Source organism: Ceratotherium simum, chromosome 34, assembly GCF_057802395.1.
Source record: "Ceratotherium simum simum isolate JZ-2026a chromosome 34, ASM5780239v1, whole genome shotgun sequence".
Lineage (NCBI taxonomy): Eukaryota > Metazoa > Chordata > Mammalia > Perissodactyla > Rhinocerotidae > Ceratotherium > Ceratotherium simum.
Genome location: NC_141933.1, coordinates 23,590,209 through 23,616,470, shown reverse-complemented (window position 1 = coordinate 23,616,470; position 26,262 = coordinate 23,590,209). Strand labels below are relative to the sequence as shown.

Sequence of the window (26,262 nt, the reverse complement as noted above, 5' to 3'; positions counted from 1 at the left end):
CTGTAGCTGGTGATCTTCCTAAAGCTGCCGCCCCAGTTCCACACACTGCCTTCTCCCTGTGCTGAGATGCTGAGGAGATCTGTTTCCAAAGCCCTGGCGCCCCTCTGACTCACGCAGTTGGCTCAGTCAGCTCCACGCATGCATCATCCCTACGATTAAACATTTCACTCCTCCAAGATGCCCCTCCTTTTCTCCCTGTCCTCCAGTCCGAGTCTGCCAACTCCCGCTCATTCATTTCGACTTTAGAGTAAATTACCATTTCCTTTAGTGATGATAAGGTTCTTGTGGGTGTAGTAGACTTGCCTGATCTTGTTCTTCCGTCCACCCCATCTCTTCTTTTGTTAATTCAGTTAGCGACTGAGTGAATAGCACCATATTTATCTTCTGGCCCATATCAGGATATACTGTCTTAAGACAAAAGGAAAGCTTACCAAATATACTTCAGTAGACATTTTTTAGAAACCAGGGACCTTTTTTATTCTGCCAAGCTGGGCTTCTTAAAGCTTTTCTACACTCCTTGTCCCAAACCCAGTTGTACTTTGCAGACTGCATCATGTCCCTGTTCTAAAGATTAGCCTGGTTCTTTTCCCAGCTAGCTTTAATTCTATACTGAAAAACAAGCTGGAAAAGGAACCACAAAAGCCATTTGGCAGGCTGCTATTTCTCTGTCGGTTACCATGGAAACTGTGATGGCTGAGTTGGGGGGGTGGTTATTAGATAATGGCAGGAAGTTTGTGATGCACTGGAGGTTTAGATGCCAAAAGCCGTGTTTTTCTAGAAAATTATCCATGGATAAGTTCTGTCCTTCATCAGCTGAATCCTGAAAATGTGAGGGCTTCTCTCTGCCTCAGGGTGATTGAGTTGAGGCAGGTGGGCATTTCTCCATCCGCTCCCTCTCTAGCAGCTTCTGAAGGGTGTGAACCCTGTTCATATCTCCGGAAGAGCTGGTCGTAAAACCACTTCTAATGGTGGAGGCTCTGGGAGCTCCCAGAGAATTGGAGTTCCCTTGCTAATGGGCTTTTTACACACTTCTGGGAAGAGTGGAGAGCGAAAAGGTCAGGTTGATCATAAATACTTATATTTTCCAAGACTTTAGAAAAATTAGGATATTGGAATCCAGAATAGTACTGACTAGCTTCAACTTGAAAATTGGATGAACCAGACTGTAGTGTTTCACGGAGTAGTGTCTGAACCTCCACCTCAGCCGGCACGCCCACTGCTGCTGTTCCAGTCGCCCACGCTTGCTCTTAGTCCAGCTCCTGATCACAGCGTCCCTTCTGAGAAATGACAGGAAATACTCGGAAGAAATTGTTGATAACATCGTCTTTGTAATACGTGCCCTAATGAAATTTAGCAAATCAGGCTTTGTTTCCTGTTTCTGTCCCTGATGTTGGTAAAAGGCACCTATCTGCCTCATTTATACTTGCCCCTTTTTTGTAAATGGGCATGATGATTGGTACTCCTTCATGGGAGTAACAGAAAAGTTCCCCCATGAAAGGCCTGTGAAGGTTGTCGCAGTGATCAGGGAGTCTTTGAGCTGTTGTAAATGGTAGGTGCCGCGGGGACTTTTCAGATGTGGAAATTGAAAAAGGAAATGAATAGCAGTGGAGCTCAACTGCAAGATGCCCTAGGCCTGTGAAACGGCATTCATTGAGGGAGTGAGGGGACACGGGGAGGGTGAAGCGGCCTGTGGGTCAGGGATGGTGGCTTCATTTTGAGCTCCTGTCTCTAGGGTCATTTAGTGGTTTGGAGAATGTGAGTGAGTAGGTAGACGAATGTGTGCTTGTTGAAGCAGATAAAGATAAGCAGTCCTGGTAGGACTTGAATTATCTTCAGACTTGAGAGCCTTTGGGAGTTGGAATCATCATTTGCTCCCTTGGGGCCTTGTCGTAAGCTAGAATCTGTGCTCTAACTGCCACTGGGAATAATTTTTACACAGTGCCTCCCAGCTTTGTATTGCCTCTGACAGTGCCTTTAGTCTTGGGAGAAGGGCCTTTTCCAAAGCGAATCGTCATGTTTGTTTGTGCTGTGATTAAGTTCGGGGTCTGCTTGCAAACTTGACTTCTTCAAACCTTGTCCCAGTGGTAGAGTTTTTTTCTCCCCTTTGCTGTACTCTTAAAATCTATTCCTAAGCCTTCTGGTGATTTTCTCAGCTTTCACAAGTCACATTTTCATGCTGGATGAGTGCTTAGCTGAGGCAGAGAAGAGCTTAGTGAGTTTGAGGAAGCAAAAGGAGGCTCTGCATTGGAGCAGAGTGAGCAAGTGGGGAGAGTAGCAGGTGATGAGATGGGGACAGTGGGCAGGGGCCAGATGATGCAGAGACTCATGAGCTTCAGGAAGGAGTGAATTTTATTTTAAGTACATCCAGAAGTCATTGAAGTGTGTTAAGCAGAAGAGTGACAGGATCGGATTGATAATTTTACAAGGTCTTGCTGTTGTGTGGAGCCCGGACTAGAAAGGAGCGGGAGCAGAAGCCAGGAGACCAATCAGAAGGCCGTTCTGCGTTTTATATACCTGAGAGCAAGGCCGAGAAGGAGAGAGGTGGCCAGAGCTCAGAGGAGCAGGGATTTTTAAGAGAGGCATGGGAACAGTGATCTGAAAGTGTTAATGAGGAGTGTCGCCTGGCCCTGAGCTCCACTGGATGTGAGAGACATGACCACCTTCCATGTGAGAGGATTGTAGGGAATTTGGACTCTTGTGGAGATAGCTGGGTTACAACTAGGACAAGGAAGTAGAGGGAACCTTCAGAGCACAGGAGGTTGAGGATCTAGGGGTGTTGGCTCATCACTGATGAGAATTTCAGAGGACACAGGGGAAGGGTGCAGGAGGGAGAGAGTGTGGGGGGTTGTGTCTGATCAGGGTATGTCCAGGAATGGTTTGGGAATGAGTGTTCTGGTTTTAATGGATGACTGGAGAACCTTGCACGTTTGCTGGTGACTGGGGTCAGCTGGATGTCAGGCATCGGGGAATTTGGTCTCATGCTCTCAGAGGAAGAACACTGTTTCTGGTGCTGCAGTGTTGAATGGAAGCTCTTTCAAGATAGCAGCTCCTTAAGTTGCGTTTCTTGAGATATTATATTACCAAGAATGGAATCTATATTACATTAAGTCTTCTGGTTTCAAATGCACATTCAGTGTAGTTAGAATGGCTGTGACAGTGAGTATAAAGCAAGTTTGTTTTTGCATAAATCCAGAACCTTCTCACCCCCATCCTACCCCCAGTACTATATCAAAAACAAATCTGACAACACTGTCAGCAGATGTTTCCCTCTAAACTTCATTTGCCTTTCCACGGGTCCTGCCCAGAAGGAAAGGTGAGAGTCTTCGTGCTGGTCTGGTGTGCAGAGCTAAGTTTTAGATGCCTGTGGAGAGAGCCTCCTCTGCACTGAACCATTGCCCAGACCTCCCAGGCCTCTTCTGTCAGTGAGTCAGGGGTTGGTGAGGGCCTGCCTTACGGAGCTGTTAGGATCACTGGGTGTGCCCAGATGGGATGACTGATTGCACAGGCCAGTCCCCATGCCTAGCATTCTCACTCACCTCACCAGAACCTTCCAAGTCAAATCAGTGCCAAAACCCAGGAAAGAGTTTGATAAAAAACCCAAAGATTTGTGTGTGGTAAGTGGGTTTAAACCCGTTTTGAGCAGTTAACCTCAGTGATTTCACATCTAGCCTTTTCCAGCCAGCCTCTTACTTTAACAGATCTTATTTCAGAAGCAGCTGCTCCTTTTTTTAAAGTGATGTATTTCAGATCGATGCTGAGGATGCCATCGTTTAAAGTGTGGTTTGAGTCAGCAGAATTAATTAAGCCTGTGGAGAAGACTTTGTGGGGTCCTAGCTTTATTCTTTTTCTGTAATGTCCATAACTACTGATAGGTTTTGTTTATGTCAGATTTAAAAAACGTATTACCACTATGAACAAGCCCAGCTGTGGGCTTACATCAGCGCTGTCGGAACAACTTTGCAGCCCAAATATAGCTGCAAGCTTAGATGGTCCTTGACGCAGTCTAGAAGCCAGCCGGGTTCTCATGGGCAGGGCAGCACCACAGTTTCATTAGGAAAACAAGCTGAGAAGAAATGATTTTTAAAAGTGCGCTAGGAGACACTGTTGGCATAGTCGTAAGTTGGGAGCTAGGGCAGGTAAAAGGGCAGTGGCCCTCAGCGGGTTAAGCAGCTGTAGCTCAGGGCTAGCATTTAGTTTCCACGTAACATTTTAGCCTGCAAAAAGCCTTGACCATACTTGTCAAGCAGCTCCACCATGTATCTGATTCTTGGACCAGAGAGCTAGAGGAGTCCCTGTTATATCTGTTACCATCTTGAGAAAACCTTTGCCTTGACCCTGCAGATGTTCTAACTTCTTGGTTTTTTTCTTGCTTTTGAAGCACAAATTCTGGAATAAGCTGTCTACATCTGCAGTTACCCTTCTGTCACAACTTAACTCACTCTTAAAACACCTGCTCTCTGGATGCATCCCCACCCCTCTGCTAATGTTACACTGACACTGTGGGCCTGAAGAGCACGTGCCCTGGCCGCTTCTCAATCATGGTTCCCTTCTTCCTTGTCACGTTGGTCACCAGTATCCATCACCTCTCTGCTTGACGCTCAACCACCTATTAGCTGTCTTTTCTTTCTCCTGTTAGCTTCTGAAATCCTGCATTATTTTAGCTATTGTCACACTTTTCCCATTGCTACTTCTCTGTATCCTTTGAGGTTTTTTCTTTACATCCAACCCCTTACATGTGGATATTCAAGATTATCTTTGATTCTGTTATCTTTGTCTACATTATTTTTTAGGAGATTATGAACTGGCAGTAGATTGTAAATGCCATATGGGCAAGGCCCATTTCTGTCTCATATATCATTATGTCCCCAGCGTTTAGCACCATGTGCGTGTGTCTGTCTGTATTTTGATTGAATAAATAAATAGAATTTCATTTGTTCTTATTCCTTCCTTGGTGGAGTTATTTCTGAATCTCTTGTCTCTAGCTTTGACTTTTATCTCAAGTTCTAGCCATCACTTTGTACATGTTCACAAGACATGTGTCTTCTAACCTGAAATCATAAAATCAGATTTATTAGCACTCTCTCAGAAAACTCCACAATTCCACCTGCTGGTAAGTGCTTTTATGTTCATGATATTACTATTCTCTTGGTCAGGTTCACAGCATCAGTTATTTTCAGTTCTTCCCTGTTCTGTTTTAATTGTTTCAATTCCCAAATCTTCTTAATTCTTGCTTTAAGTGCCTGCAGAACTCATCCCTCTCACAGCGGCCGTCTTCATCCCAGGCTCTTCTTGCCGCATGTGTAAGATACTGAAAGGAACTTTTTCCACCCTGGTGTCGTTAATTCCAGTCTTTTCCGCCTTAGTTCTGTCTGATACCCAGATGCCAGATATTTTCAGGAACAGTTCATTCTCTCTCCTCTCTCTTTTCTTCCCCTCCCACCAGTTTTAATTGAGCACCTAGGATGTGTCAGTTACTGTGCTCATCTCTGGGCTGTAGCAGTGAACATGAACATGACCAATGTGGACCTTGTCCTCTTGGAGGTCACAGGAGCTAGATAGTCATAAATGAACAGAGAGGAATAATTACACCTGTGGTCAGAGCTCTGGTGTGTGGACTTTATTCTAAGTGCAGTGGGAATAAATGAGGCTGTGACATGATCTGGTTTATATTTTTAAAAGACCACTGTGGCTGCCGTATGAAGAATAGTTTGGGGGGAGGCGAGAGCAGGAGACTAAATGAAAGGCGGGTGCAGGATTCTCAGTGGGTGACTGCTGGTTCGGACTAAGATGGTGGCAGTGGGGGAAGAGAAGGGAATGCATTTGAGGTTTGTTTTTGAGGGTGAACCAACAGAACTTGCCAATAAGATTTTAGATGTGAGGGTAAGAATCTAGAGTGACTCCCAGGTCTCTGGCTTGAGCAATCCGTGGATGGAGGTGCTGTTTACTCAGACGAGGAGAAGCAGGGATTTTTGCATTGGATTTGGGCCTTATTTAAGGAGGATTTGTAGAGGAGATCAGGAGTTCCTCTTTCTACATGCTGGTTTGAGGTGCCCGAGACTTCCAGATGTAAAGCAGGCCATTGGCTGTATAGGTGGGGTTCAGGTGACAGGCCTGTGCTGGAGATGTCATATGGGAATTGTCAGAATAACAACAACAGGAAAGTAGTGATGATAAATAACAAGTGTATGGTGCTAACTCTGCCTGGCTCTGTTCTCAGTGCTTTATGTTCAATCCTTCAATAATCTCTTAGGTCGATACTGCTCTTATCCCCATTGTACAGATGAGATGACCGAGGCACCTTGCCCAGCATGGCTCAGACAATTATTTGTTGAATTGAATTGAAACTAATACTAGTGATAATATGTCAAGCTATGGAATTGCACAATATTATTCAGGACAAGAGAATAGAGAGAGAGGAGCGGAGAGCCAGGACTGAGCCCATTGCTTTCATCACTTTGTTTTCCAGCTCAGAAGTCTTTAGGCTCCTCCTGGAACAAAGGCTAAGATGTAAACTCGCCAGACTGTCCAGTCCTCACATAATCGATGCCCAACCTTCTTTGGCCTCTCACTGTTCCCTGTGTGATTGCGCCGTTCTACTAAATCGTCTCCTTGCTCCTTCGGCGTGCTCTCCACCTTCTCATTAACCTAAGTCCCCTCCAGGCTTCAAGGGCCCACTGTCTCCTCGACTCCTTCCCTGGTGCCTCCAGTGCAGAAACTAATAATAGTTACTGCGTGTCGAGTGCTTCCTGCGAGCTTGGGAAATGAGAACAGGTAGCAGGCTTCCTCTTTGTTTTTTTGTCCTTTCTGCTCATTTGTGTTTTGTTTTTATAAGCATCTTCTTTGTAAAAAGACGGAAAATTTTTTAGATAAGTGGCTCGTTAAAGGGATCAGAGATGACTTGGAAAACTAAATGTCTCACTGTTGACCAAGATCGTTAATCTGGAAGCATATTTTGCTTTGAATGGCCTTTTCTGATTGAGTGGGGGTCACTGAGATTAACAATATGATACTTGAAGGTGAAGTGCACATGTGTCCTGAGCTTTCTCTCAGGCCATATCGTGTGGAATGGCAAAGGGGGATCAGAGAAGCCCAGCAGGTGACATCTGGCCTTGTTTGGGAGCTTACAGGCCAGACAGGATGACAGGACATGGGTGTAAAAGGAGGACTCACGTGATGCGTCCACCAGCAGCACAGCTGGGCAGCTCTTAAGCTAATCTGGTCTCAGACTTCTTTTGTTTATACTGCCCAGTGTTTTTAAAGAACCTGAATTAGTAGCCCAAATTTATAACTCAGGAAATTTTACATAAAAATGTCATTTATGAGCTTCCCTGGAAAACCCAGAAGATCAGGCATCCCTGGGGGAGCAGCGAGCTGGAGCTGCAGATGGCTGCCACCTGTTAGCAGGCCCGTGTTCTCGGGTCTCCATGGTCCCTGCTCCCTGCTGTGTTGCACCCGGCCCACGGCCCTCATGTATGCTACTTGCTGGTGTTTGTGACCCTGACAGTATAGTCAGGGTGCCGTATAATTAGGACAGGAGATACTACAGGATTTCAGAAGGAATGGAGGGCACAGTATAGTGGAAAGAATACAGGCTTTGGAACTGGGCTGATCTGAGTTCAAATACTAGCCCTGTGTGCCTCCTGCCAGCCCTTTGCCTTGGAAATGTACTTTCCTTCTGGCTCCCTTTGCTTATGATAAAATGGAAAGTGTCACCTCCTTACAGGGTTGTAGTGAGAATGAGCAATACTGTATATATGGTACCTCACTTGCCTGGCACCTGAGCAGCGTACCTCCTGGTTGATCCTGTTGAAAAAGTCTAGCAGGATGCCTTGGTTTAGGTACCTGGAAATTGTTATAAAAAGTAGCCTAGAGGGGCCAACCCGGTGGTGTAGTCGTGAGGTTCGTGTGCTCCACTTCGGAGGCCCCGGGGTTTGCGGGTTCGGATCCTGGGCGCAGGCCTACACCACTCATCAAGCCATGCTGTGATGGCATCCCATATACAAAGTGGAGGAAGACTGGCACAGATGTTAGCTCAGGGCCAATCTTCCTCTCCAAAAAAAAAAAGAAAAAAGCCTGTGAGGGGTAGAAAAGGCCAACTCCAGGTGGTTTAAAGAGTTAAATCTAGGGTCAGCCCCGTGGCTTAGCGGTTGAGTGCCTGCGCTCCGCTGCTGGCGACCCAGGGTTCGGATCCCGGGCGTGCATCAATGCACTGCTTCTCCAGCCATGCTGAGGCTGTGTCCCGTGTACAGCAACTAGAAGGATGTGCAGCTATGACATACAACTATCTACTGGGGCTTTGGGGGGAAAAAATAAATAAAATTAAAAAAAAAAAGTTAAATCTAAAATATGTAAACTTTTTTTTTTTTTAACTAAAAGGCAGTTGTGTGTTTAACCTTTCTCAGGATGAGAAAAGACTTTCTGAGTATAAAAACTAAAAGAAGAGCCAAAGTAAGGTCAGTGGAGTTGACTGTCAAAATTTTTGAGCTACCCTATGTTAAATATCATGAATGCAATTAAAAGGCAAATAACAAATGAGAAAAATATTTGCGGAAAGTATGACAGACAAAGGGAAAATATCTTACTATCTCCCATTACAGATCAGTAAGGAAAATACTAACACCCCATAAAAGAATGGACAAAGGACATGTTCACAGCAGAAAAAATGCCAACAGCAAACAGGCACGTGAAAAACGGTTGAACTGGGGTAGTATAATTATTAAAGAACTGTGTGTTTGAAGAATGAGTTGCCATTTCTCCCTTATTTTTTTCATCATTGTCAGTAGATAATGTTCACTATTGGTGATGTGGCCGGAAGATGGGTAGTGGCATATTTTCCTGATGGAATTATAAATGGCCACAACCTTCTTAAGAAAGCAGTTTTGTATAAATCAAAAAGCCTTAAAGGTCATACCGTTGGATCCAGTAATTCCGTTTTTAAGAGTATATCCTAGAAATATACTCAGGAATGTTTTTCCCAAGACCTACTTGTAGTAGCTTTTTCTTTCTTTCTTCTTTTTTTTTTTTTTTAGTAATACAGGTATATTAAAATCTCAGTCTCCAGCCGTGTGTACCTCACTGCTACATCCTCAGTCCTGGCACAGTGCCTGCCGTACACGGGTAGTGAGGAAATATTTGAGTTTAAAGAAGGAAGGATATGTTCATCCAGAGGAATATTATATCGCCATATTTCTAAAATACTACATATTAAGATGTAGAAAAAGCTCACAGTATAATGTTAAACGTGTAGAGTCCACGATTGTATATATAGAATATTCCGTGTGTGTTTGTTTTCTGAATTCTGGACCATAGGATTAAAGGTGGTTTTTATATTTTCTTGGTGCTTTCCCTCAGTCATTTGTGCATGTTTATTGATGTGTGTGAGAGGCACTGAGCATATTTCTAAAGAGCAAGACAAGTGTCCTCCCCTCCTGGGGTGTATCAGAGAGCAGGAAGGCAGACACCAAACAAGGAACTACAGGTGTGTTGTTTACTTTAGTGAACTTATGTTGCTTTCGTAGTAGAAAGAAAAAGTATGCTGCTGATGATATTTAAGCATTGATGGTTGTTTGTAATTTCTAAGACACCTTTTTAGGGTAAGAAAGGAGCGATTAAGTGAAAAGCTACATAGATCTCATAGAGTGTGAAGTTACCTTTCCAATGAGAAGAAAAATGTTTAGATTTCCTGTCTGTTGGGTGGTTAGTAATGACATAATAAATACACCCAGATCTTTTTCCTAAATAGCATCTTTCTAAGAGAACCTGAATAGGCTCCTCTCTTGGGGAGGTGGAGGTGACTTGTGGAACTTTGGGGAGCTCCAGCATTCCTCGGAAATCATACTTAAGCATTCAAATGAACTGGTTGTGGTTGGGGAGTGAGTGAGAATGTTGATCAGCATTAATTTAAAACTGTATATTTTTTGCTTTTTCCATCTATTTGAGAGGTTTCGAGTGTGTGGAAAACCAAGAACATCGACAACAAAACCCACCCTGTAGACTGACTGTGATCCTGAAAGCTTCTTTTAACTGGGATCAGGGATGGAAAATTTTATCCTAAGCCACGGTTTGTTAGGGATGTGTTTTTGTTTTGTTTTGTTTTGAAGAAAGACCCGAGTGAATCACAAGAGTTACAGAGACGTGTTTTGGTAGCTTAACCATGCCTAATGGCTGTGGCTGCGTTCCTGCAAGCATCCTGACCCGCTCTTCCAGCGGGCCCATCCGCCCGTCAGCCTGAGCCTCTGTGCACAGCCACGCGAGCTCCTCGGGCCCTTTCCCCACTTCCTAGGTGGAAAGAGCCTCACGCATCCTGGTTAGGTTAAAGGGTGGCCCTGCTGTCTGTTGGCGCTCCGGCCTTGAGAAGAAGGCAGCATTTGTGAGCTCGGTGTTGCCCTGGTAGAATGCCTTGCCCTCTCCTCTGTCTCCTGCAAATTAGGAATGCGCTCTCTAAGCCAAGGGTGTTGGAAGGAACAAATAACAAGCAACAGAGTGATGACGTCACCGCTCACAGTGGGTGCACTGTGTATGTATCACTGGCTCCTTCGGGGACTGATTAGAGCAGCTTCCTCCCACGTGAAGGCTCGCCCTCTTCTGCTTTTTGGTACAACTCATGTTTATATTGGATGTAATGTGTTTAAAACCAGCCTGAGTCTTTTCCTCATTTGAAAACTTCAGAACTTAGGAACGTTAAGTGAAATGTGGATCTGTTGAACATCACTTTCCATCCGTGCTGGTATTTCCCTCTTGCATTTGGAATTCTCTTTCACTTGCTAGATCTGTTCTGGCTTCATGTTCCCAGGTAGAGTTACAGTGCTTACCTCTTCTCTTCCATTGGCCTCAGCACCCGCTCCTCCCCAATAATGTTACTCTTCTGTGAGAGCCTCATCCAGGGTTGTCTTCGTGTTGTGGTGAAGTGTGTTTCCTCTCTCCCTCGTTTCACTCTGCTGTCCTCATGTCTGTGCTTGATTTTTAGGTTAAGGCCTGTTGCATAAGTCCCTGATTATGTCAAGGGCAGCAGAAGTTCTGCTTCCAGCTCTGTTGAATCTTGACCTGGTAACTGACTTTACCACCTAAATAAAGGAGCCCTGGGCCCTCTAATCTCATGGACGATGCCCTCCCCTCTGATATCTTTTTTCCAGTAGGACATACATCTCCTCTGTCTGGAATACTTATTTCAGAGAGCAACTTTTTGCTTTTCTGAGATGGACCTGGGTCCCCCGAGGACAGGGTCACCTTACCACTGCTCTCTGGTTGGTTGAGGGGTCAGAGGTAAATGCTTCGGTGTTTCCTTACTCCTGGGAGAGAAGAGGTGGCAGACAGTTAAACTCAGTCACTGAAACCAAAAGTTAGTTCATTGCTTCTCTCTTCTGCCTGTAAAAGTTACAACCATGCTTGACAAAGTCCCTGCCAAGAGTTGGGGCCTGGAACTTAGATGTTTATGCAAGTTCACTATTGTTTTGATTTTGATTTTCCTGGTGGAAATCACTGTAAACAGTTAGATTCTCAGAAGCATCCCTACAAGAATAAACATAAACAGAGTACTGCGGTGAAGTGAGCCCTGCAGGAACCCAGATGTGATCCCGTGCATCAGAAGTGAGGCAGAGGAATGGAGGGATCTGCCCAGAGTGGAGGTGAAGAGATGAGGAGGCTTGGTCTGTCCCGGTCTCAACTCCTGGCATGCTCTTTGTTGCTGTGAGCAAGGAAGTTGTTTAATGGCCCCCCTGTCAGCTGTGAAGTAGGGACACCACCTGTTGCTCTTTTGCAGGCCGTGCCGTGAAGCCTCAGTACAGCATTGGACATGAATTGCCTGAGCTCTGTGGACGAAAGGGCAGTGTAAATACCAGGCACTTGTATCCTAAGTGCTCAGGAGTTGCTATCCATTCTCAGAGGCTTACACAGCCAGGCTCAGCTTGACAACATTCTTCTGGTCAAACCAGAGCTCCCTTCTTTGAGAAAATCTTGCTGTTGACTGTTCTGGAAAGAAACAAGCATATATCTCCAAAATACCAAAGTAACTATTGGAAGAGTTGTGACTAGTTTTAACATAGGTACCGATTAGTGAATTAGCATAAATTGTGAAAAGGTGATCAGAACTCAGCACACCGTGGCTTGTTTAAAAGCCCATTTTCCCACACTGACTGTGTCAAAGCACAGAGCACAGCATAAGGCAGATATAAAGGGTTCTTGTAAAAATGACTTTTAATTCCTTCATAGGCCAGAATGGGCGTTTCTGCATTTTGGATGTGGCAATATTAATAATAATAGCTAGCACTCACACTGGACTTAATATGTGCCAGTTGCCAAGTGACTTACATGTGTTATTTCAGTTGAGGCTCACCACAGCCCTGTGTGGCGGGTACTGCCATCATCCCCACTTCACAGATGAGTAAACTAAGGTACAGAGAGGTGAAACGGCTTGCCTAAGGCCACACAGCTGCCCATGACAGAGCCAGTGAAGAGGCCTGCAGTCTGGCCAAGTGGAGGTTTGCGTCTCTCTGACCAGTGTCACCTTCTGTTGCATCTTGATCACACAAGCAGAACATTCAGTGCAGTGACTGCTGTTTTCCAGGAAGAGAATGGAGACTACACATATGTGGAGAGAGTGAAGATCCCCCTGGATCACGGGACCTTGTTGATCATGGAAGGAGCCACCCAAGCTGACTGGCAGGTGAGGACATGCAAGTAATGTGGATTCACTATTATGTGGGGGCAGTCTCCCGACTGGCTCACTATTATTAATTTTTTCAGTAAACGTGGTGAAAAGCAGGTTGCTTTTATAAGGAACAGGAGGGAATAATGTGGCATCATTTCCAAAGAGTTTTGATACTATTGATGATGAAAATGGCCCTCTCCAGCAGCGTCCAATAGAACTTTCTGTGATGATGGAAATATTTTGTTTCTGTGCAGCCCAATGTAGTAGCCACTAGACACGTCTGACTGTTGATCTCTTGAAATGTGGCTAGCGTGCAGAAGAACTGAATTTTCAATTAATTTAAACAGCGTCAGGCAGCCAGTGGCTGGCATATTGGGCTGCACAGCACCACAGCTTAGGTCAGGCCATTTTAAAGCCAGGTCATTTTTGAAAGCATTTTTTGTGTGTGTGTGTGTGAGGGGGAAGATTGGCCCTGAGCTAACATCTCTTGCCAGTCTTCCTCCTTTCTCCCCAAAGCCCCAGTAGATAGTTGTGTGTCATAGTTGTACATCCTTCTAGTTGCTCTCTGTGGGACGCCGCCTCAGCATGGCTTGATGAGCAGTGCTTAGGTCCACACCCAGGATCGGAACCAGCGATCCCCAGGCCGCCGAAGCGGAGCATGCGAACCTAACCGCTGTGCCACTGGGCTGGCCCCAAGCCAGGTCATTTTTACGGTGTGCAAATTAATGTCAGAACACAGCATGAGAGTGGAATCTCATGCCTCTCTTTGGCCTCAGTCATGTGTGTGCTTTCTTATGAAGATTTGGAAAAATGGTAGGGGGCTGAGAGGAAGAGCATCAATTAGAAAAGATGAAACTGTCGCACTGCGAGGGGGCTGGTGTACCGACTTGAGGGCGGGGATGGGACTCATTTCAGAGGAGACCTTTCTCCACAAGACTTAAAGGGCTTATTGCTGCTCGTTAAAGGGAGATAAAATTGAAATGTCTTGTGTCCTCATAAATAAGTTTTAAATTGCTTTGAAGTAAAATGTGTACGTGTGTGTGTCTTTATGTCAGAGTTATTTATGTTTCCACTTAGCATCGAGTGCCCAAAGAGTACCACTCTAGAGAACCGAGAATAAACCTGACCTTTCGAACCGTTTATCCAGACCCTAGAGGGGCGCACTGGTGATGTGAGATCTTTGAGAGAGAAGCCATATGAGACTGAGCAAACCTTCCACGTGAGGAGACTTCGAGGGGCTGGCTCAGCTGAGCTCGTGGTGTGGCTGTTTGGAAGATGAGGAGGAGACTCGCTCCCCAGCCTGGAGTCCTGTTAAATGAGACCCAGCAGTCATGTTCTACTGTGTTTATTGTGGGAGCAGTAATCCCTGATCACATCTTGAAATCACATATTTCCTTTAGGCAAATTGAAAACGGCTGTGGCCGTGCTCACAGATGATTTTGTCCATGAGCAGTGTTCCCCCTGCCCTCCCTTGCCTCATTTGGAGAAATGTGAATGGACTCTGCCCCTGAGGTAAATCCGCGTGTGTTTGTTCCTTGTGACTTGAGCGCGGTGCAGATATAAATATGCGTCAGTGACTCTGGAGTCTTCCGTAGGCAGACAGCTGCTGAAATCCAAACAGAGGTGGTTTCACGGAGCCTTGTTCAAGTCGGCCTCGACTCCTTAACATCCCGCTTGTGTGCTGTTGTAATGGAAAGCTGCAGACTCTGGAGCGCTTTATTTCACTGCGTCTCCTGCCTGTCTGTCTTCCCAGGACTCACTCAGACAGGTTACAGGCCTCCGAGTAAAGAGCGAAGGCAGTCTTCTCTGGTCCAGCCATCTCCAGGCAGCACCTGGACCACTTGTAATACGAGAGAACACTGTCGCCTCAAAAGGAGGACTAATTGAGTGATGTCATGAGAATGTAGGCTGAAGAACAGCAAAGGCCCTGCCAGCGACAGCTGTTCCACATAGATGAGTTTCCCCTGGAGAGTTACTTGAGTCATTTAAAGCCCATCCAGACAGAAGCGGGAGTGGTCCTGCGGGGAACAGACTCAGTTACCTAATAGTTGTGTTCGCTTTAGATTTCAGGAGCCTGATGACTAAGGCTTTCTTCTGACCCAATGTTCTCTTAGACACAAGTTCCCGAGATCCAGGGGTCAGTCCATGATGTCACCAAGGTTCCCAAAACAGAACAGAGAGGCTGCCCCTTATTGCATCATAAAAGCACGTGTCGTCTTGACCTCCTGACTTAGGAGCAGTGTGCCAGATTAATTCCAAACCAAGATAGGGAAAACCTGAGAGAAAGAAAGAAAATGGATTTAAATGGATGAAAATAAGGCAAGAGAGTTAGAGTTTCCCCAGCTGCCTGTTGGGAAAACTTACAGAGCCTTGCTTTTGATGTTGTTTCCATTCCATGCTGTAAGACTGATGATGCCCATGATCAGGGGCTGGTGCCAGAGGCTGGACAAGCTCTTCCCCAGCAGTCAGACGGAGTGCCAGGCCTGGCCGGGCTCTGTCCTCAGACGAGCTCGCGGGCGTCTTGCATTGGAGGCCCATGGTTCTTTTTCAACGTTGCATGTGTATAGCTCCTTTCTCTAAGGAATGCTAAATGCTTTGTAAAATCGGAGCATCATACTAAGCCTTTCTGTAAGGAAGATATAAATCACCAGAAAAATAAAATAAAACCTCTAATTCCGAACTTTTCCCCTAGAGAAACAAAACCTGACCAAGGTGGTACAGCCAGTTCTGGTTACGAGTTTGATGCACAACATTGGGAAATTCCTCTTCTATTCCCACAAATGGAGGAACTGGCAGATGGCTCACGTCTTCCGGCATCCCTCCCTGATGTCGGGTCGTGCTCTCTGCCCGTGTCAGCCGCAGAGTTGATCCTTCACTCATCACGGCCTGTCTGTCAGGGGTGTGGACTCCTACCCTGCAGCAGACAGCTCGGCCACCACCTAGGTGTCTTCATCTGAGCGCAGCAGTCTGAGGTTTTGTTTCTTGCTGTCAAATGCCACACCTGTCACTACTAAGATAATGTCCCTTCTGAAATGTCAAGTAGCTATTTGCCATAGGGAGAAAGTGCAGGGTTTAGACAGGACAGGAGTTCCGGCCCTTGGCAAAGGACAGCCAGGCTCAGGGACTGCACCAGCCTGTTGCTGTGTTGTACTGGTGGCAGATCTTAACTGGGAATTAGAGGTGAGGCTATTTTTTCCCACATTACTTATAAAGCAGAGGAAGCAAATATAACGGCTATAGCATGAGGAAGAACAGGTTGAGTTTTTTAGCTGCCCTTTGTTTGAGCTTTAATAACCTGCCAGGCACTGTCCTAGGAGCTCTTTATACATAATCCTTAATCCTCCCCACAGCCCTGCAAGAAGGAGATACTACTCCCATTGTGGAGACGGCAAGTAAGTTTCCAGGAGGTTAAGTAATTAACAAGACTTCTAAGTGGCAGAACCAGAATTCAAACCACAGGCCACTCTCTCACTGTGTGCTTTTTCCTCTGCCGCGCTGAATTTAGGCAGAAGAGTCTGTTGGGCACCCCTGGGACCCTGAGCCTCCGGGCCTGCTCCTGCAGAGCTGGCACCCAGCTCAGCCTGGTACCCTGGGCAGAGCTGACTCCAGGCCGCCTGGTTTGTTCCCTGGCTTTCCTGTGCATCAGGGCAGGCACTGGCACCTCGTCTGTCCTTAATCAACATTAGCATCTCCTAGTCAGAAAGTGCTGCCAGCTGGACTAGTCATTGGCCATTTGTGCTGGGGAAGCTCATTTCGGGGGACAGAATCCAATTTCTGGCGAGTTAGACAAATTCTCATCCAACATTCCTGGCAAGTGACTGCGAACAGTGTTTCCTGACCAAGCAAATCTCCAGAGGTAGACAGTGGTCCCTTCATTCTTACCTGTGAGTATGTTTGGGGACTCTCAGTGAGGCCCAGCTCAGCATCAGGCTTCTTCTGCCAGCACCATGACTGCAATCAGGAGACAGCCCAAAGAAACAGGGCAGGCTGCACACGGAAGATGTCCTGACAAGAGGCAACGTGCGTGAGAGTGCGGGTCGGGAGAGGGTGACCCCTCACAGCAGATAGTATCCCCGGTATGGAAGTCAGGATCCATGTTGTTGTCATTGACAACCACTAACAGGTGACGTCGACGGTTCCTGATAGGTTTGGTCCCAGCTCATATATTCGCCATGTCCTCGTGGCACTTGCTCCCTGCTGCCTTCATGCCTGCCATGCCCCTGCCCTGGCGGGTGGCAGGTCTGTTTGGACCTCGTCAGTGAGTGTCACCGTCTCCTGAATCGTGTCATGACAACCCCAAGAGAGTTAAGTGGGTGCTGAGAGGAGCAGAATGCTCCAGCTGGAGGGCTTCAGAGAAAGCCGTGATAGGACAGGGCCCTGCCCTGCCGGGAATGTTTCTTCCTGGAGCTCTGGCGGCTTTTACTTGGCTGCAGGATATCTGAGACCCGCTTTGCCTTTTCTGGTCATAAACACTTGTAGTGTTGAATCTGAAGTCCTGATTGCTTTATTAACGACGCCTTTGAAAAAGCCGAGTGTTCCCATAGTGATGCATTCTGCTCGGTTAAATGTTATACACGGTCCCACCCACACGCTCTCCTCAGAGGGACCCAGACAACAACTGTCTCCTTTGCCCTTCCCCATTTTCTCCTTGGGAGGACCCTCCCCAGGAGATCGCTGTCCGTTTTCTGCTACTGGAGTCCATTCTTAGATACGACGACTCCTGTGTCTGGGGGTCAACAGGAAAATGTGGTTGATGTTTGTTTATCAGTGTGGAGCCTTTTCCAGCTGGCTTAGTACTGCTGCGCCGAATTATAAAAGCTTCCCCAGCCTGTGCACAGAGCTCATGTGGGGCTGGGCTATTTTTTAGTGTTAAAGCCGGTGTCGGAGAGCAGTGTGGGAAAACAGGGTAAGTGAGACAGTACCTCTGCAGACAGCATTACCCAAAAGATCATTTTTTTCAAATGAGCCAATTGGAGCTGACCGAGGTATGTGTGACAGCGTCGATATAATTATTTCTATGCTCTCACTCCCCCTCACCCTAATGGTGATGTCACACTCCCTGGACACCAGGGACGGTCCGAGTTCCCACGTGGACATGCTCAGGCAGGATCCTGGCCTCTGAGCCCACAAGCTCTTAACTCCAGACGCAAATTCTAGGTTTCTGAAAGGGAAGGGTAGGTGAAAACCAGGAGGGAGCACAGAGCATTGAGTCTGTTGGGCCTATTACATCCATAATCTGATTTATTCCCCAAAGCAACCCCATGAGATGGGTGTTGGTTTTCTTTTTAAACGCATGAGGAAATTGGGGTACGTAGAGGATTGACCAGATCCTGTGACTGGGTGTCCCGGGTGGGCTGGGAGATCCCTGCGTGGCTGCTTGTCAGCAGGCATTTTAGTGGGGTCCCTGGGCCTCCCTCTCCCCCAGCCCGGGGGCGGAAGGGTGGTGCGGGGGCGGGGTGGCAGCCAGCAGAGTCTCGCTCCTTGCCTGGGAACTTCTCCGGGTGGGACAGGAGGCAGGAGGAAGTGGTGGGCCAGCATGGGGCTCTCGGGGGCCGTGTGATCAGGTTGCAAAATAACCGCCCACTGCAGGAAGGGCGTGGGTGAGCGCGTGGTGAAAGCCCCCGCTGCCAGCGCCTGGAATGATCCAGATGCCCCCCGAGAAGGTGAACGCGAGCGCTGGATCTGGCAACACCTTCCCTGCGGCAGAGGTGGAGACGGAAGGGCTGCCTCACCCTCCCACGAGGCTGCAGCGGGAAGGCCCTCTGATGATCGAGTCTGAGCTTCTGCCACCGGCTCCCTCCTGCCCTCCTCATCTGTGGCTAGAGAAAGGGCATGGGTGGGATTGTCTAGGAAGGGAGTCCGTACCCTCGGAAAGCGACTCTGGGTGGAGGGCTGCATCCTCCCTGACTAAAGAGTGGGAGGATGAAGGGGGTGGCGCAGGGGCAGGGGCCCTTCCAGAACTCTGGTCCACGGATATTCAGGCTGCTGGACCTCCCACGCAGGCCCCGAGAGGAGGGGAGCCCCACAGAAGTGTCTCCCTCATGCCCTTGTTGGTTAGAGGAAACTTTTCTGGAATGTGTCCTCTGAAAAAGTCTCAAGGGATGAGCCACCCTTTTCTTTCCTGCACTCGCTCTCTGACGTTAGCGTTTAGACTCTGTTCACCCGGAGTGAAAAGGAAAGGAAGACAGGTAGCTTAGAGGTAGACATCAAGGGGGAGCCTGAGTGTGTGGCTTCCCTCCCACTGCCCGGCCCTCCCCCATCTGCGTCCTCCATCAGCCTCCTGCCCTGCCTGGGAGGAGGGGGCCACAGAGGAGAGGTAGTGAACTGGGGTGCAGGCCTTGCCCTTTGTCTCCCAAAGCCCTGTGAGGGTGTAGGTTAGGAACCACTCTCCCCATTGCACAGATGAGAACACGGAGGCCCGAAAGAAAGTGCTCATCTGAGGGCCGCCCAGGGAATGAGGCAGAACCAGGATGAAGACCCGTATCACATGCCCAGGCCAGTGTTCTTTCCCCCACTCTGAGGGTCTGTGACCTCTGAGATCCCCAGCTAAAAGCAGAACCTGGTGACGAGAGGGAACACGGGCACAGAGCCCCAGAAGGTCGCAGTGCCTATGGGGGCAGCCCTCCAAGGAGTGGTATTGATGGTCTCAGTGCCACACCAGCTGGTGGCTCGATAAGTGGCGGGGCTCCCTGCCGCAGCTCGAGGTAGCATCTTCCTGCCGAGCAGGGCAAGCCGAGCTCTGCACCAGCCGATGGGGGGTGAGCTGGACTGCTTCAGGCAAGGCTGGCCCAGATTCACCTTTGCAAGGGGGGCTGTGCCCACGCTTATGGTCTGCCTATAAGGGTGGAATTAGGGAGCAGCTATGACATCCCATCCCTGCCCCAGCCTCCACGTCTGTCAGAATTACTGTCAGAGCCCTTGTGGAAAGAGCCCCAGCTTGAGTCTGGTAGACCTGGGCTTGGATCCCACTCTGCCCGTCCTAGCTGAGTCATCTCAGACCAGTCAGTCAGCCTCCAGGCCTCAGTTTCCTCAGCTGTGAAATGGACACAGAAGCAGCCACCTCTCCTGGGTCTTGTGAGGGTTGAGACCATGAATGTCACGGGCCTGACAGTAACGTGCTTAGTAATGAAATTGTTTTTAGTGGAACATTCCACATGCCCCGCTAACCCAACCCTGACCCTCACGCTGGGTGGGTGATCCCTCTGTGGCTGACGGATGGCCCTGTGACCCTGACCTTCCCCTTGGCAGGCTCCCCCATGCCCGCTCCTCTTTCGCAGTCACCGAGAGGAGACCCAGAGGCTTCTGGGAGGATGGCTAAAATGAAAATCATGCACGAGGGAGGCTGATCGTATTAAGATCCAGCTGCACTCAAGCGTCTCCTGGGACGTTCTTTAGACCAAGCTGAAGAGAGCTCCCAGATGCCAAAGTGGCCTCGCATCAAGGCTAACCTCGCTCTGGGCAGCCGCACCACATGCTCCCCAGGTAATTGGTCCCCTAATGCACCATCCCTGCCTGATTCCACCGCCTCTTCCCCCTCCCCGCACTTCTTAATGTCTCCCCGCCGGGTGAGCAGGTCACGGGCCAGGCTCAGAGGCACCCTTGCCAGTCACATTGTTTTCTCGTCCTTGCAGGCCATTTCTAGACTCTGTACAGAACGCCTCGGCCTGGAAGATTAGACAAGATTGCCAGGCTGGAATTCTGTTCAACACCAGGGCTTTTGTGTCCAGAGATTAAGTACTAGATGCAGTGGGGCATATATAAAAGGGAGACACGATCCCTTCTATTACAGGTAGAAGTAAACCAGCGTGGCTTTTATTTTCTTTCCCCAAATCAGGTTTTATTCCTAGCAACAAAAGGAGAATGTGTTCTTTGCAAGAAATTAAAAAGAAAGATAAAAAGAAAAAAGGAAATCCTTTGTAAATTTACAACCAGAGATGACAACTCTTCACATTTTGCTGTGTACTTTTTTCTACACATTTGTAGACTTAAAAAAAAAAAGTAACTTCATACTGAACTTACCATCTTGTAGCTTTTTCCTGCTTATGTACATTGGTGCGTGACAGTAATTATTGTTCCCTAAGGTGGTTTTGAGCGGCTGCAAGTATTGTGTGTAGTTGTGTCTTTCTATAACCAGCCCCTTTGTGTAGGGTATTTAGAACATCATTGATGTTGGGGTTGTTTTTGCTCTTAGTAACCATTCTGTTGATTTTGGAAATCATGAGATTTGATGGTGGAAGGCGGTGGCGGGGTGTAGCTACGAGCCCAGGATTTGGCCTCATTCAGACCTCAATTCAAATAAATAAAAAGAACAGGTAACATTTTTATAGAGCCTGAATGTGGTGCCAGGCACTGTGTAAGTGCTTTGCATATGTTAACTCATGATGTATTAATCCTCCCTGTAGCCTGTGGACTAGGCTCTATTTGTAAGCCCATTTTACGATTGAAAAACGGAAGCATAGCCCCTCCCCTTATGCAGCTGTGCTGTAGCTAAACCTTTGTGCACATCTATGACTGTTTCTTAGAATAAATTCCTAGAAGTGGGACCTAGATTCAGAAGGCTACGCCTATATATCTATTTTTTTTTTTTGAGGAAGATCGGCCCTGAGCTCACATCTGCCAATCCTCCTCTTTTTGCTGAGGAAGACTGGCCCTGGGCTAACATCCGTGCCCATCCTCCTCCACTTTATATGGGACGCCGCCACAGCATGGCCTGACGAGTGGTGCGTGGTGCGCGCCCGGGATCCGAACTGGCTCACCCCGGGTGCGCGGAGCACGCGCGCTTAACCGCTTGCGCCACCGGGCAGGCCCCAGGCCATGCATATTTTTAAGGCTTCCAATACATCATGTAAATGACTTTCCAGAAAGACTGCGCCATGTTATCCTCCTACCAACAGTGTCTGAGCCTATCTGAGAAACCCATGCTGTGCTTGGAGCAGCAGTAATGGGCCAGGCCAGAGCTCAGTAGTCTATAAAGCTTCTCTCCTTGAAGGAGAATTTGTCCTGTGCCCTGCACAGAGTAAGCAAACTTACTCAGTACTTCTTAGCCAGGGTCAGCACTGTTGGTTTTTTTGTGTGTGATTTGTTGAGAAAACGACACACACTTGAAGAACCTCAGTCACAAGGTGAACATGAGACAAGGAGTCCTGATAATGAGTGCGACAGGAGTTGGAGGAACATGAGACGGAATTTGGGGTGGTGGTCAGGGAAGGCTGCGTGGTACAGGAGGCACTGGAGAATGGGGAGGAGGGCCCTACGAAGTGACAGCCAAAAGGCTCGTGAGCAGTGGGCGCCTGACCAAGGTGGCTTGTGTCCAGGGCTTGTGCAGGGAGAGTTGAGCTGGAGGAGAGGCGGTGAGAGAGGAAGACGGGCCCAGATCAGGCCTGGGAGCCCACTAGGTCAGAGGGCTGTGGGGTGAGGAGCCGCTGAGGGCTGGACGGTGATTTTCAGGAAGGCGTATTTACCAGGCGGGAGTGGGGATGGGACTGGAGGTGGCGAGACAACGTCAGGAGACCAGGCAGAGAGATCTGTGCATGTGGCCTGGTAGGGACCTTGGGAGAGGCGATGAGAAAAGATGTGGGGTTCCCTGGTGTCGGGAACACCCCTTCTTGCCTTGAGTGCTGAAGCAAAAGAAAAACAGACACAGGACTCAGCTATGAGGTCAAAATATCAGTGTTATTACTGCCAAGGCTGGATGGGGGACCTTGGCTTATATCCGTGACCACAGTTGACTCCTTGATGCTCACACCCTCTCCTTTCTAGGCCTGGGGGCACCCTGTTCAGGGAAACAGCACAGCAGCCCCTGTCCCTGCCAGCCACCAGGAGAATGGCTGCCAGCCCCGCTGAGCCTGCGAGTGCGAGCAGAGGAGCATCCAGGCTTGCTTCCAGCAGGTGGACGCTGGCCCTTCCCCGGTGTCCCTTCCTCCCGGCTGGGGGACACAGGAGCTGAGCAGCACGCACACTGTCTGCACGCAGACAGATCTGAGAGTGGGCAAGAAAGGTTCCCCGTCCCCCAGCCCAGTCCCTCTCCCAAGCTCCCGTATCAGAGAAGTCCATCCTCCTGGACTTAAGAGTAAGGGGCTTGGGAGAAGATGGGCGTTGCCTTTCCAATAGTCTTCCCTCCCTGGGGGGGAGTGTTCCTTTCCTCACTGCCACAGAAGGTGGCAGAAGGGGAGATCCTTACCCCTTCCACCATCCACGCTGTCCTCCTCCCCCCAGTGCAGGACGCTTTGGAGGAAAGGCTGCCAGCAACCAGTCAGGCAGGGTAGTGCCGAGGTGTCCATGTTGACCTGGTTAAAATATATATTTGACCTGGTTCAAGGGCCGGCTCCTTCACTAACTGCTGTGTGGCCTTTGGCAAATTTCTTAGCCTGAGTTTCTCCACTTAGAAAACAGGGTTGTTGTAAGAATTGAGTGTGACGGCGCATATCTGTCTCAGTATGGGTAGCTATTATCCTCAAATAGTGTGTGGATGTGAAGGAAAGTCCTGCCCCCTGGGGGCAGGGCGGGCTCTCACGGGGCTGTGGGCAGATCTCACTGCCATGGAGATGAAGTGACCTCTGTGTAGACCAGTCTAGGACAAGGCCTTGGGGGAGAGAGAGGGCCCGGCAAGCACAAGAGAGGGTGGGAGGTTGTCTGCACAGCGGCCATTGTGGAGGCAGATGGGAGGGAGATGGAAAGGGACCTGATTCTGGGGTGTTTCCACAGAGGGGGGCTGGGAGGAGGGAAGGAGCCGGAGAAGGAACAGCCGAGAGGAAGGAGGACCTGAGAATGTTCTGTCCCAACACCCATTGACCCGCACCCCCATGAAGCTCTGGATTCTTCCCATTCTATTCTGGGAACAACATGGGATAAGAGTTGGCATGGCTGATTGTGTCTAAGGTTAAAGATGAGTAAGAAACCAGGCTCTGGAAGGTGGCCTGCAGGTGCCAGGGCAGCGGGAGACCGTCTGGGTCCTCTTCCTGTCTCTGGTGGCTGGGCCAAGCCTTTTCCTGCCCTTGGCCCCAGTTTTCCCATCTGAAGAATACAGGGGTTGAACCAACTTCGTTTTTTGGTAGCTTTTTTGACCACAACCCGTGGTAAAAAAATGTTTGCACACACACTTGAATAAAGCTTCAGGAAACAATACTGTATCACGTGTTCACTCGGATGTTTTCTGTTCTATTGTGTATCCTTAAAAAATGCTGGTCATGGCCCCCTGACAGATTGTATGGCCCAGTAACGAGTCACGCCCCGTGGTCTGAAAACACTGACTCAGCTCATCTGGAAGGTTCCTTCCTCCTCTGGCAGCCTGCAGTTCTGTCCCATTTCCTCTGGCCTCATGACCCCCATCAGCACAGCCTTTGTGGTTTTCTTCTTTGTATCTGCACACGGTGGTTTCCAATCTCCTGATGGAAGGCGTGGTGGCCAGGCCGCCTTGTGGAATGTGCTGCGGTGCTCCCCCGGCCCCCCAACGCCGAGGTCATGGTGTGGGGTCCCGGCTCCCCCACTGTCAGGCTAGGAGCTGCCTGCTCTGTCTCCAGTGCTGGGGCGTCTGTGAGTGGGGAGGGCCCCCATGCCTTCTCCTGCCATCACCATGGGAAATGAGGGGGTTGGGGTGTCACCCCCACTCCCCTCCCCACCTCACCCCGACTCTGCTGCTTGGGCCAGAGGGCACCCGTCTTCTCTCTGGAAAAGCTGTTGGGAAGTGGAGCCGGGCTCCCAGTTGGAATTCCAGACTCTTCCCAAGACCCAGCACTCTTCGCCCTGTCCCTCCTCCACTGAACCCCTCCCTGGGCAGGTCCAGGAGTCACCATCGTGGGAGCTGCTGATGGATGAGAAGAGCTTTGACAACTGACGGACCTGAATTCAAATCCCAGCTCCGTATCTGCCTGGCTGTGTGGCCTTGGGAAACTTCCCTAACATCTCTGAGCCTGTTGCCTCAATTAAAGCTTGGAGATAACACCAGTCTTGGAGGATAAACTTAAGGGTGCAATAAAAGGTACAAAGTGCCTTATGTTGGTGCCTGGCATGAGGTAGGCAAAACTCATTCCTTTAAATTCTGTCCCCTGTGGGTCCCTGTGAGAGAACGGCTGGGGAAATGGCAACTGTTGCCACCTTGAAGAAAGAAGGGGAGATGCCTTCCATGGGCCAGTGGCAGGCGGGGCAGCAACAGAGAGGGGCTGCCTTAAGTTGGGTGCCCTGGAGTAAGCCCCACCCACCCCAACGTGTCCAAAATGTGCAGAGACCGGGCACAGCAGGTGCCCTGTGTCCGCCGGGCCGCCTGGGGCAGTCTGAGGAGGAAGACAGGCTGGGCTTGGGGAGAACGGACTCTCTGGGCCCCAAAAGTGGGCCGGTAGCTTTTTGCAAGGCTGATGGGTGTCCTGTCTCGAGGCCAAGCTCAGAACATCACATGACAGGGCATCTTTTCGACCCTAATTTCTTGGAATCCATTTAAAGATTTTATTTATTTATTTTTTCCGCCCAAAGCCCCAGTAGATAGTTGTATGTCATAGCTGCACATCCTTCTAGTTGCTGCATGTGGGACGCAGCCTCAGCATGGCCGGAGAAGCAGCGCGCCGGTGGGAGCCCGGGATCCGAACTCGGGTCGCCAGCAGTGGAGCGCGCTCACTTAACCACCAAGCCACGGGGCCGGCCCTCTTGGAATCCATTTAAACATTCCCCCTCCTACAGGGCAAGTTTCACCCCAGTATGTTCTCATGAATCATCTGTTTTGGTCCTCATAACCACCGCCCCGGGGGGAGGATTGGGCAGGCACGAGGCTACCACAATCACAGGGTAGAGACAAGAACTTTCTAGCAAACACCAGAACCAGGTGTTCACAGGCAGTCTCAAGATGCTGTTTGCTTATTCTCATGCCGTTACCCATTAACAAGGCGGCATGAAAGTCATCTCTGTGGGCTGTCCTCACAGCCCCAGCACTTTCTTTTTGGTGCCCCCACCGTGATGGTAAATGATTGAGAGGTGGGTCTGAGCCAGGCTGAAACAGGCACGAGGGTCCTTCTATCATTGGGGACCGCTGTTCCGTGGCAGCTGCTCCCCAGAACTTGGAAAGCAGTTCCTCCGAGGGCTCCCGCGCACACTGGCTCTTGATAGCTGCAGGAACTGGGGCTCTGGGAGCTAAGTGACTCGCCCAAGGCCACACGGCCCCAGTAGCAGAGGCTGGGGGACCCCTTGCAAGGCTGCTTTATGCAGCTGGGACCTGACACGGCCTGGGAAAACCTCGGCCCGCCTTGCCTCTATGTCCCTGGCCAACTCTGGCTGCCCTCTGTTGCCTTTCAATAACATCAGACTCTCCTTCCAAAGAAGATGCTGGCACTTAACCTTGGAACCGAAGTCAGTGCCTGGGGCTTGCTTGAGGGAACACGCAGGGCTGGCTCGTGGTTCAGGAGAGGCAGTGGAACTTCTCAGGATCTGAGGCTGCGAGCCCTGGCTGTATGCTTCCTGGCTGGGGATGTCCCTGGGCCTCTCTTTCCCTCTCCATGTTTGAGGGGGTAGTGCCAGATGGACCCATTCTGGAGAACCTGTCCTCCCAGAGGACAGCAAGGCTGGGGTGAAGTCCAGGACTCAGTTCTATCCTCTGTGTGACCTTGGTCTAGTTCCCTCCCCTCTCTGGGCCT

At 49.2% G+C, this 26,262-nt stretch overlaps 1 protein-coding gene across 8 annotated transcripts in view; it reads left to right on the top strand.

Annotated features, from left to right (window-relative positions):
* ALKBH3 (alkB homolog 3, alpha-ketoglutarate dependent dioxygenase) overlaps positions 1–25,216 on the top strand; it is a 43,937-nt gene extending 18,721 nt beyond the window's left edge. For 4 of the 8 annotated variants that reach the window (XM_087423104.1, XM_087423101.1, XM_087423103.1 and 1 more), the window contains 2 exons: positions 12,563–12,661; positions 13,794–17,132. In XM_087423104.1, the coding sequence (XP_087279230.1) occupies positions 12,563–12,661; positions 13,794–13,925 (231 nt within the window). In that variant the 3' untranslated portion in view covers positions 13,926–17,132. Of the gene's footprint in view, positions 1–12,562; positions 12,662–13,204; positions 17,133–19,894 lie in introns of those variants that run through there. The other 4 variants (XR_015549742.1, XM_087423106.1, XM_087423105.1 and 1 more) reach the window with 4 other exon arrangements.
* The last annotated feature ends 1,046 nt before the right edge of the window (positions 25,217–26,262 follow it).